This window comes from Camelina sativa, chromosome 9 (assembly GCF_000633955.1).
Source record: "Camelina sativa cultivar DH55 chromosome 9, Cs, whole genome shotgun sequence".
Lineage (NCBI taxonomy): Eukaryota > Viridiplantae > Streptophyta > Magnoliopsida > Brassicales > Brassicaceae > Camelina > Camelina sativa.
The window spans coordinates 23,137,791-23,150,530 of record NC_025693.1 but is presented as its reverse complement, the minus strand read 5'-3'; the positions used below and the strand labels follow the sequence as shown (position 1 = coordinate 23,150,530).

At 36.5% G+C, this 12,740-nt stretch overlaps 2 protein-coding genes across 2 annotated transcripts; both read left to right on the top strand.

Moving 5' to 3' along the window:
• LOC104711844 (IQ domain-containing protein IQM3) lies at window positions 5,898-8,652 on the top strand. Its single transcript, XM_010428613.2, has 9 exons — window positions 5,898-6,287; window positions 6,392-6,506; window positions 6,747-6,812; window positions 6,932-7,020; window positions 7,155-7,242; window positions 7,332-7,478; window positions 7,575-7,667; window positions 7,770-7,871; window positions 8,014-8,652. Exons 1-9 carry the CDS (start codon window positions 6,046-6,048, stop codon window positions 8,455-8,457), a joined length of 1,386 nt encoding a protein of 461 aa, XP_010426915.1. The 5' UTR covers window positions 5,898-6,045; the 3' UTR covers window positions 8,458-8,652.
• LOC104711843 lies at window positions 8,960-11,229 on the top strand. The gene is made up of 4 exons (XM_010428612.2): window positions 8,960-9,206; window positions 9,604-9,708; window positions 9,808-10,361; window positions 10,431-11,229. Exons 3-4 carry the CDS (start codon window positions 9,825-9,827, stop codon window positions 11,103-11,105), a joined length of 1,212 nt encoding a protein of 403 aa, XP_010426914.1. The 5' UTR covers window positions 8,960-9,206; window positions 9,604-9,708; window positions 9,808-9,824; the 3' UTR covers window positions 11,106-11,229.

Below are 12,740 nucleotides of genomic sequence, written 5' to 3'. Positions count from 1 at the left end.
TTTTTGGTCAAGGGTCCTGAGAAAATTTCATGATGGGTGACCTTCCTGAAAGTGATTGTCGGAACTGTACAAGTGAGGACAAAACACAGGAAAAGATCATTTGNGTAGGAGATATGTAAGTCCTATTTAATTTGATATTGGCCACGTCTTTTTATTTAATAAAATATACTATCTTATTATATAAAGTTGGGTTTTGAAAGTTAGGCATTAACAATACTTTGACATGTGTCAAGTTATCAATCTCAGATTTTGACATGTGGAAAAGTTAATATTTAACAAGAGGAATTTGATTACAACAAAAATAAAATATTTTGTTTAAAAAATATTAATAATGTAAAAAGATAATTATCAAAAATTACAAAATTTATAAAAAATACATAGTTTTATTAAATAATTATCAGAAGATTATATATATATGTATTTCATAAAATTCGAAATTATAATATTTAATTATTTTTATTTTTAAGTTATTCAAAAACACTACTTTCAACTTTTTTTAATCGAGAATTTTTTTTAATGGGAAGGTAATTTTTTTTTTTAAACCAAAATTTTCTCCTACTTTCTCCTTTTTCAGTTGGGAATAAGTAAGATTAATATGTTGACCCAAAAAAATTAATATATGTGTCTACTTTTCTTAATACTGTATTTTAAAATTTAATGTAGTATTTTTAGATTATTTTATTTAATTTATATTTTCATCATTGAATCATTTGGGATTCATATATTATCGTGCTTATAATTTTCTATTATTTCTTTAGTTATGTCCAATTAATTTTTTTCTAATTTCTTAACCTTGATTAATTAGTCATAAACTCTTCCTTATTTTGCAAACATAATTGTTACCATTATTCATTCAATCCCAAAGAGAGATAACGAGTAAAAGCTCATCAACCTAATGGATGGATAAAACTGGCTAATCAAACACAAGTTTACAACAAATAGATAGATAGATTGGAAAAACATAAATCGTTGTTGATAGATCTATAGGAGCTCAAAGACTGTGACACATTGGTTTGCAGAAAGGTTTAAAAGAATTGATTTTGGCTAANTAAATCGTTGTTGATAGATCTATAGGAGCTCAAAGACTGTGACACCCTGGTTTGCTGAAATGTTTAAAAGAATTGATTTTGGCTACATATGTCACCAAAATGCACTTATTTTTTCGGTCAAGGGTCCTGAGAAAATTTCATGATGGGTGACCTTCCTGGAAGTGATTGTCGGAACTGTACGAGTGAGGACAAAACACAGGAAAAAATCATTTGTTGATTTAAAAAACTTTATATTTTCATCATTGAATTATTTGGGATTCATATATTACCGTTCTTATAATTTTCTATTATTTCTTTAATTATGTCAAATTAATTTTCTTCTAATTTCTTAAACTTGATTGGTTGGTCTTAAACCCTTCCTTATTTGGCAAACATAATTGTTACCATTATTCGTTCAATCCCAAAGAGAGATAGCGAGTAAAAGCTCATCAACCTAATGGATGGATAAAATAGTCTAATCAAACACAAGTTTACAACAGATAGATAGATAGTTTGGAAAAACATAAATCGTTGTTGATAGATCCATAAGAGCTCAAAGCCTGTGACACCTTGGTTTGCGGAAATGTTTAAAAGAATTGATTTTGGCTACATATGTCACCCAAATGCACTTATTTTTTCGGTCCAGGGTTCTGAGAAAATTTCTTGATGGGTAACCTTCCTAGAAGTGATTATCGGAACTGTACAAGTGAGGACAAAACACAGGAAAAGATCATTTGTTGTTTTGTAGGATCGATAAACAAGTTTTTAAAGCCTCCCAGGCGTAACAAACCAGCCATTAAATATGGGTGGGTCCACGAGTCAAGAATAGATGTAGGGCCCACTTAGGAAGGTGAGCCCATGGATTGAGAGTGGACATGGGGTCACTAAGCAAAGTGGCGGTTGAGGCGTTACAGAGATAGAAGCTACATCATGGTGTGTCAAAGACACTTCCTCGTATACATTGGGAAATTTAACATTAGTTACTATCAAAAATTTTTTTGGTCACGTTAGAAAAAGGTTTTTACTTTTATTGGTTTTCGGAGCAAGCCATTTTGAGATAACAATAAGACGTGAACATGTTCTCTTCACACTTGAGGAGGGCAGAGCCGAGATTCTCTCTATGGTGTAGAAGGTTAGACTCAAGGTTATCTCCCCAAGGGAGGAAGGTGGAGGAGGTTTGGCGCAAGTTTTATCTCCCCTGGTGAGGACGGCAGAGCCAAGGTTCTCTCCATGGTGGAGGAGGTTAGACGCAAGGTTCTCTGCATAAGTGATGAGGACAGAGCCGAGGTTTTCTCCGTAGTGGTCATACACTATTGTGATGATACATCATTGATTAGTATATTATGCAATATATTTTTTATTCGAAATGTTTTTTGAGCTAACAATTTTAGTAATTAAAAAACTATGCATAAGTAAAAGTAAAATAGTTGGCTTAATGTATTCATGCAGACATTTTCTAGGTATGAAAATATATTTGTAACATGAAGTATATTTAGGTGTAAAAAAAATATACTTTTAATGGTAACTTACATAAAAAATTTGTATATGGATATAAATCCGTGAGTTATAACAAAATTAAAATTTATAAATAACGTACAACAAATTTTAATATAATTTATAAAACTTTAATCCCGCACATCGGACAGGTCCTCATCAAGTCTTATTATATAAAGTTGGGTTTTGAAAGTTAGTCATTAACAGTATTTTGACATTTGTCAAGTTATCAATCTTAGATTTTGACATGTGTAAAAGTTAATATTTAATAAAAGAAATTTGATTACAATAAAAATAAAATATTTTGTTTAAAAAATATTAATAATGTAAAAAAATAATTATCAAAAATTACAAAATTTATAAAAAAATACAAAGTTTTATTAAATAATTATAAAAAGATTAGATATATATATATATTTCATAAAATTCGAAATTATAATATTATTTAATTATTTTTAGTTTTAAGTTATTCAAAAACACTACTTTCAACTTTGTTTAATTGGGAATTATTTTTAATGGAAAGGTAATTTTTTTTGTAAACCAAAATTTTCTCTTACTTTCTCCTTTTTCAGTTGGGAATAAGTGAGATTAATATGTTGACCAAAAAAAAAATTTATATATGTGTCTACTTATCTTAATACTGTATTTTAAAATTCATTGTAGTATTTTTAGATTATTTTATTTAATTTATATTTTCTTCATTGAATTATTTGGGATTCATATATTATTGTGCTTATAATGTTTTACTATTTTTTTAATTATGTCAAATTAATTTTCTTCTAATTTCTTAATCTTGATTGGTTGGTCATAAACCCTTCCTTATTTTTCAAACATAATTGTTACCATTATTCATTCAATCCCAAAGAGATATAACGAGTAAAAGCTCATCAACCTAATCGATAAATAAAATAGGCTAATCAAACACAAGCTTACAACAAATAGATAGATAGATAGATTGGAAAAACATAAATCGTTGTTGATAGATCCATAGGAGCTCAAAGACTGTGACACCTTAGTTTACGGAAATGATTAAAAGAATTGATTTTGGCTACATATGTCACCAAAATGCACTTATATTTTCGGTCAAGGGTCCTGAGAAAAATTTCATGATGGGTGACCTTCCTGGAAGTGATTGTCGGAACTGTACAAATGAGGACAAAACACAGGAAAAGATCATTTTTTGATTTAAAATAATTTATTTTCATCATTGAATTATTTGGGATTCATCTTTTACCGTGCTTATAATTTTCTATTGTTTCTTTAATTATGTCAAATTAATTTTCTTCTAATTTCTTAATATTGATTGGTTGGTCATAAACCCTTCCTTATTTTGCAAACATAATTGTTACCATTATTCATTCAATCCCAAAGAGAGATAACGAGTAAAAGCTCATCAACCTAATGGATGGATAAAATAGGCTAATCAAACACAAGTTTACAACAAATAGATAGACAGTTTGGAAAAACATAAATCGTTGTTGATAGATCCATAGGAGCTCAAAGACTGTGACACCTTGGTTTGCGGAAAGGTTTAAAAGACTTGATTTTGGCTACATATGTCACCAAAATGCACTTATTTTTTTGGTCCAGGATCCTGAGAAAATTTCATGATGGGTGACCTTCCTGGAAGTGATTATCGGAACTGTACAAGTGAGGACAAAACCCAGGAAAAGATCATTTGTTGATTTGTAGGATCGGTAAACAAGTTTTTAAAGCCTCCCAGACGTAACAAACCGGCCATCAAATATGGGTGAGTCCACAAGCCAGGAATAGATGTAGGGCCCACTTAGGAAGGTGAGCCCATGGATTGAGAGTGGACATGGGGTCACTAAGCAAAGTGGCAGTTGAGGCGTTACAGAGATAGAGGCTACAACATGGTGTGTCAAAGACACTTCCTCGAATACATTGGGAAATTTAACATTAGTTACTATCAAAATTTTTTTGTTACGTTAGAAAAAGGTTTTTACTTTTATTGGCTTTTTGAGCAAGCCATTTTGAGATAACAATAAGACGTGAACATGTTCTCTTCACACATGAGGAGGGCAGAGCCGAGGTTCTCTATGGTGTAGAAGGTTGGACACAAGGTTATCTCCCCAAGGGAGGAAGGTGGAGGAGGTTTGGTGCAAGGTTTATCTCCCCAGGTGAGGACGGCAGAGCTAAAGTTCTCTCCATGGTGGAGGAGGTTGGACGCAAGGCTCTCTGCATAAGAGATGAGGGCAGAGCCGAGGTTTTCTCCTTAATATCATACATTATTATGATGATACATCATTGATTAGTATATTATGTAATATATTTTTTTATTCGAAATGTTTTTTGAGCTAACAATTTTAGTAATTAAAAAATTATGCAGAAGTAAAAGTAAAAGTAAAATAGTTGCCTTAATGTGTTCATACATACATTTTCTAAGTGTGAAAATATATTTGTAACATAGAGTATATTTAAGTGTAAAAAAAATACTTTTAATGGTAACTTACATAAAAAATTTGTATATGAATATAATTCAGTGTATTATAACAAAAATAAAATTTATAAATAACGTACAACAAATTTTAATATAATTTATAAAACTTTAAACCCACACATCAGGCGGGTCCTCATCTAGTATTTTTATATAGGTACTTCGTAAGAATCTATAGGTATAGAATAAGAAGGATATAATCTTAACATGGAAAAGCCCGCTTATATGAAATTTAGTGATTTACTAATCTAAGCAAATGTTGATGTATCAACTTCCATGTATCACCCGTAAAGAGAATATAGATCTGATAAGCCTGTTAGTGAGTAACATTCCATGTTACTGTATGTTATCATTTGTGGAAAAAGTGACATTCGTATATAGCCAAATACAATATAGTTTAAACATGATACGAAATATACATAAAAGCAATATCCTAGATAGTTCCATTCTTCTAACCTTTTCTCTTTTTTCACACCACTACTACAACATTTTATAACTTGGATAAGAACCTTTAGAAATGCGATCTGAAACAACCATCCCTCCACTTAACAGTAGGCTCTAAACCTACTTTGTTTTTTATAATTATTCTCAGCTAAACTGAGTCAATGACGTATATATTTTTAAAAATTAAACACCTAACTTGCATTGATAATTAACAGAATAAATCAATGGCATGTATATTAATTGAATTCACTCACAATCAACTACGAACAAAATTTTTAAAAATCACAATCTTACCTGTCTATTTCCCACAAGAAATACAAAAAAATAAATAAGAACAAGTCAAAATGGCAAAAAGAAACAAAATTAAGAAAATAAAGAACTAATTCGGATATAAAGATAAATTTACAAATTGGGTCATTAGTTCTATAAATAAAATACTCACACAGAGATGGACACAACACTTTGATAGCATAAGTCTCTCTCTCTCTCTCTCTCTCTCTCTCTCTCTCTCTCTCTCTCTCTCTCCTTGCCCATTCATTATCTCTTCTCTTGACTGTTCTGTTTCTTGTTCAGACATTATTAAGATCCAAGTTAGAGACCTCTTTGGTCTGGTGAAAGAAGATGCAGGTAGTTGCGAGCTTCGATTTCCAGCCTTCGCCGTTCTCACACGGCGCCGGTGATATTCTCATTTCTCCGGTAGACCGTCGGGATGAATCTTTAGTGCCGGAGAAATCCTCACACGTAGAAAGCGCGTGTGACAAAGACTCGACTAGCTTGGCTGCGGTGAAAGTGCAGAAGGTCTATAGAAGTTATCGCACGCGGCGTAGATTAGCTGACTCTGTCGTCGTCGCAGAAGAACTCTGGTAAAACTATAAATTACTCTTAACTTTTTCTAACTAAATTTTAATTAGAAGGAGAGATTAGTTTATGTGAGTCATTAACATGTTGGTTAATGATGATGGTGAAGGTGGCAAGCGATGGATTATGCGAGGCTTAACCATAGTACTATTTCGTTTTTTGATTACTCGAGACCTGAAACTGCTGTTTCTAGGTGGAATCGTGTGAGCTTGAATGCTTCTAAGGTAGTGTATTTCCTTTATTTTATTTTATTTTGTTATTGGTAAAATTGATGTTTTTACTTTGCTAAATATCAAGACCTAAAAAAAATATATATATATATATCAAGAACGTTTTCACAAAATTTCTAGTTGAACTTGACCATTTATTTTTCATAAAAGAAAGATGTCAAATTTCTCAAAATATGTTATTTTAATCCACTTGGTTAATTGTTATTTGTAATCTTGTGGTTTGGTTATGGTTAGGTGGGGAAGGGACTGTCCATAGTCGACAAAGCTCAGAAATTGGCCTTTCAACACTGGATTGAAGCTGTACATTCTTTTTACCCTTTTTCTACTTTTTTTTTTCTTTCTTATTTTAAATTGGATTTAATATTTCTGATCAAAAATGTAACAAGTAGACTAAAAAAAATATAAAAACTTGACATCAGATTGATCCTCGACACCGGTATGGACACAACCTGCATAAATACTATGAAGAATGGTGTAAAGCTGACGCTGGTCAGCCATTCTTTTACTGGTAATTGCTTAATTATTCTTAGAAGTTAGAAGTTAGAACCACATGACTATGTAAAGGTTCATTTTGTTTAGTGTTTTCTTGTAGTTCAAGAATCCTTTCTAAGGTGAAATTTTTTGTGGTTTTGTTTTTTGCAGGTTGGATGTTGGAGGAGGGATAGATCTAGAACTTAACGAATGTCCGAGGTCAAAGCTTAAGCAACAATGCATTAGATATCTTGGACCTGTATGTGCCATCTTTTTCTGTCTCTTGTCAACTCTGATGTACATGTGCTGGTGATTTCTCATGTCTTTTTTTTTTTTACCGGGTATCAGCAAGAGAGGGAAGAGTATGAGTATGTGATCATAGAAGGGAAGATTGTTCACAAGTTAACTGGAAAGTTTCTACACACTATGCACGGATCCGAAGGAACAAAATGGATCTTTGTTATGAGTACTTTCAAAAAACTCTATGCTGGTCTGGTAAGTTAAAAAAACGGTATATCTGTCATGATTTAATATTAATCACTGAAGAAGGATTCTAATAGATCATCCTTTCTTGATTTATGTTTACTTCAGAAGAAGAAAGGAAGGTTCCATCACTCAAGCTTTTTAGCCGGAGGAGCAACATTAGCCGCTGGGAGGGTGATTGTTGACGATGGAGTTCTCAAGGTAATGTGACATCTGTTATCTCTTGTGACATCAAGACATATCAACTTTGTTATATTCGCCTATTGTGATTCTTGTCTGATCGTTATGTCTCCATTTCTTTAGACAATCTCTGCATACAGCGGACATTACAGGCCATCAGATGATAGCCTCGACACATTCCTCTCGTTTCTCAGAGAGAACGCAGTAAACCTTGACGATGTTGAGGTAAACCCTTGTGTTATATAACTTGTTCTTAAGCAATTTTAACATGTTCTAATCTTGGTTGCTGAATGATATTATTAACTAAGAGTTTGGTTGTTTAGAGAAGTGACACTACTTGAGAGCTAATGTAGCTTTGTCTTTGTAGGTACACAAAGCTAGTGAAGATTCCGACACCTACGAGGATTACGTGAAATCAAACGGAGGAGATGATCCCGAATCTTTAAAGAAAGAGGACGCAACATACCAAGCAGAGACTGAAACAGATAAGAACAGTAATGGAACACTTGGTACACTTGAAGAGGCGAAACGTAGTAGTTACCAGAGAACACTCTCAGGTGCACTTGAGAGTCCAAAAGCTAATGTGCCACAGAAGTCAATGCTACTAAGGATCAACTCAAAGAAACAGTCGAAATCCTTACAGTTGGGTCATCAGCTATCGCTGAAATGGTGTACCGGAGCTGGTCCAAGGATCGGTTGTGCAGCTGATTACCCGGTTCAGCTCAGAACACAGGCGTTGGAGTTTGTTAACTTGTCTCCTAGATACCGAAGCAGCATACTTTCTCCGACCGGGAGGCTTGATGTCGTCTAATCAAATGCTGTTTTAAGTAGTAGTTTAATTAATCCATAGTCTCTTCTTCTGTGACTTTATTAACGTGTGAGTTCTATCTAAAGTTTTTGTTGTGTTTTTTTTTACCTGGATGATTTCAAGTAGAAATAAGAGAATGAGATGTCTTTTATGTGTAAAAGCTATTTTCACTGATAATGAAGAGAGAACGTTTTACAATTTTCAGTGTCTCGCTACTCATTTTACAAATTTCATCAGAATTCCATAAGCTAAAGTGCCTAAACTAAAGAGTCAAATGCACTTTATTTTATTTTTCTAAAATTGATTTTTGAGAAAATTAGTAGTTTTCAGTAAAAGAAAAATACAGCAAAATTGCTAAAAAGAAGAGTAGTTTTATAAAAGAACAAAAATAGCTTAAATCAACTTGCACATGAAGTCAATCTTTTTGCACAATATCGAATGTGAATTGGGCCCAATAATAATAAACCCAATTAAGCCCAATTTATTTCATTCGGTTTCACCAAACTTTGAGGCAAATAAGCAGAGAGAAAGAGTGAGAGCGATCGAGATCGGCGTTTAAGGATTACCAGCAGAAACCGCCTCCGTCTTCTGACACTTCGCCGTCGCCGCCTGACCGTCTACCGGGGATTACTTCACCGGAGACGTCTTTGAACAATCAAAACCATGAGATAGAGGACATTATGGCTCCCATGATTGCCCGCTAGAGAGAGAGCTTCAAGCAATCGACCGTTGTCCTCATCCTTCTCACCAAAGTCAGTCCCTTTCTTATTCTCCATCTTGAATTGTTATTGTCTCGTTCCTTACACTACAATTTTCAATTTTGAGAACAAGAATTGACTGATTTTGATAATGTTAGTTTTACCTTCTAAGGTTTTGGTTTATTGGGTGTGATTAAACAGTTCAGTTACTCTGGTGATGATAGTTTGGAATTTCTGTGTGTATCTTGTTTGTTCCGGGATTTGATTTGCATAATATTTAATAAACAAGATTTTGGGGGTATGAATGGAGCTAGACCTTTGATAATTTCGATATGTTTTATGCTACTTAGTAGGACATGATTCCCAGTAGCTTTGTTGTTTCCCATTTACACTTGCTTGATTTTCCTTGATTGGTTTCTAACCCCTTTCTTGTTTTTGTTTATGTTTGCAGAGCCTGTCGTCCCTTTGGCCGCTAATCCTGCAGGTTTCTTCGACAACTTCAAGAAGATCAGAGAAAAAGCGGCACTCGATTAGACGACGGTTGCTCGCCGAGAACGTAAGTCTTCCGTTTATTTTGTTGATTGTCGATTGATATTATGTTTGTTGATCCTTAGATTTTCATTCTTGGACTTTCATTCTTGGTTGCGCTTCTCAGGTCTGCCGCACTTAGGGATGGGGAAAGTCAATACACGTTTTCCTCGATACGCCGATCAGTTTAAGAAAGCTATTGATGCTGCTAGGTCCCCTTCTCGTGCTATCAAGGTGGAGGTCGCCGATCCTCCAGTGGGAGCGGGATGTGCCGAGCAGCGAACTGCAGGTGATGTTCGGTCTCTAGAGGTAGCTTCTGCTCGCGCCGACAAGAGGACTGTCACGGTTCCTGCGTGCGGCGAGACTCCTGACGCCCTAGCGATAGTTGCGGATTCTTCTGGGAGCCTTAGCCCTACGCGGAAGAGACCTTCTCATGGCGAAACAGTTCTTGAGTCCGAGTCGTCAAAAAGGTCTAGGAGAGATGGTGTATCCCGCGATACCACTGAGATTGATGACTCATACTCTTTTTCCTACAAGACGAAGGATGAGCTGTTCGTTAACAACAGAGTTGCTTGTGGCGAGCTTGCTAGCAAGATTCGCGGCTCCTTTGACCCGCTTCCTTCTGTGGATTCTCTTTCCAATCCTGAGATCTACAGATCTTGGGCTCAAAAACACTTCCAGGTCGGTACTCTTCTTGGGTTTTGCGTTATTCTTTAGATTATTATATTGATTGCTCACTCATGTTTTTAGGAGGCTGGAGGTGTGAACCGCATGGTCATCTCGTACGAGCGTCGCATTGCGGAGTTGGAGAAGGGCCTAAATCATCGCAGAGAGCTAGACAAGGAGAAAGAGATTTCTGCCGCCCTCGCGAAGCAGGTGGCCGAGCTCAAGGCTTCTCTTGATGCTTCCCGCTCTCATTTCGAGCTGTTGGAGGCCCACCATGCGTTTCAGAGGACAAAGATGAAGCAGTTGTTTGATGAGCGGTTGCTAGCAGAGCGGCAGATCGTTAGCGCCGAGATTGCTGGCTACAGGTCCCGTATTGAGAGGATGAGGAGGCACATCATCGATAACAGGGCTGCGAAGGAATCTCTTCTAACGTTGAGCCAGGTGACAGGTACATATGAGTGTCTCAAGGAGTTGGTGAAAGGTGGTACTGTCGTTCCTTCGGCGACGATGCTTGGTTTGGAGTCCGACATGAAGATGTGGGAGGACAAAGTCTGCAGCTTTGACATCATTGACATTCCGGATAGCGATCTAGAGGCTTTCCCAGAGTCCATGGTCGTCGCGGAGGAGGCGATAGGTCCTGCGGTTGCTATTGAAAGCGATGAGGTTCCTGCGACCGCCGGAGAGGGCGCTGAGAGTACGCAGGTTGTTGTGGTAGGGGTGCCAGCGACCTCCGATGCTCAGGTCACTGCTGACCAGTGATTTGCTTTGATTTTCTTGTATTTGTTCGAACTTATTCCCGTTTTGTAGCAGTTGTTGTTGAGCCGTTTGGGCGATTGTATTTTACTTTATGGATATTTATGATCAGATTTGTTTCATCTTACTATCCTTTTGGTTGCTTGTGTGTTGATCATTGTGTGGGCATGATTTTCGAGAGCCATTGGATTGGTCATTTCGTCTCGGGAAATTGCGTCCTTTGTTCTATAAATTGCCTTCCAGATTATTCTCTTATCACCACATCACTTATTTTCTTCAGGAAATAACTTGTTTGTTAAATAAGTGAGGTCGCTGTTATGCCTGTAACAACGCGGTTGGCATGGTTGAGGAGGGTTCGAGAACGGCTTGCCGCGAGGTACATTCGCTCTCCTAAGGATCAAATCGAGGAGGTCGCCACCGATGATTATGTAATTCGTGCAGAGATTGAATCGTATCATGCTTGGATCCAGAGGTTAAGGGCGTACATCATAGTTCTTCGACCTCAGTTCGAGCGTGTTTTCCTGTTTTGCCGTGTAGATGGGACCATGGAGTATCTCGAGCTCTTGGTTGCTGATAGACTCTTTATTTCGAAATGAAGAAGGGACCGGCAGCTAGAAGGGCTTTCGCGCTGCGAGGCGTTAATGGGTTAGGTGGAGCTTCCTGATCTCCTAAAGGGCAATCTTGAGCCCCTCACAAAGAGACCCTTCGAGGATCAAGCGGAGATCGCAGTTTGTCGGGCTCGTATTAAAAAATTGCGTCGCTACATAATTCATCTGGAGAGCACGGACCATATTTTTTGCGAGAGCAGCCGTGCTGAAGGAATTTTCTCATATCTCGAGAAGATGGTCGCTAGGGGTGCAGACGTTCCGATGAACATGTTAGAAGAGTTACGGGGAGAATGCCAATTTTGGCACGTAAAGCTTGGTGAGCTCGAAGTCGATGAGCCTTCCAATGCCGACCGAGGAACTGAAGTCTGAGCTTGGAGTTCGTGTGGCGCTTGCTTGTTTTGTTCAACTTCCTTTTCGTCGGGTGTTGCTTTTTGTTGTTGTTATGGCTTTATGTAATCCTGGATTTTGGAATACATGTTTGGGTGTTATTATGTTTTCTGTTTCTTTTCTTTCCTGTCTTTCGTATCGAGATGTATTTTACGGGGAAGACGTCTCTCGGCTTATCCTATTACGTGTGTCGAATACCAAATTTTAAGGTGGTAGTCGAGATGGGCTCGTCGTACCTAAACCTTTTAGGGTGCGGCTCTAGTGTCCGGCTTATCCTGTGTGCGCCACGAGATCGGCAAGAGAGTGCAAGTAAGGATTTGGCTTTTACAAACTTGACCGTCTGCTAGCTGATTACGAAGCTGGGTCGCCTTTTTTTGCAGGTTATTTAACCGCTGTATCCATGACGAACACATTTTAAATCCTGCCCTTTGCCAAAGGGTCGATGTAAGAGCTGGACATCTCGTTAAAGAGACTCGTTCGAGAGAGCTTGTTTGTGGTTTTGAGTTCAACTTTTATTTTTTAATTTTGTTATAGTTGTGCCTTGTGATGGACTGCCTACGTACCCTTGAAAAGGGATCAAGCAATTCGTAGTTATATTACAAAGGAAGAGCTCTTGGGAGTACGAGCGTTTTTTTTTTTTTTTTTT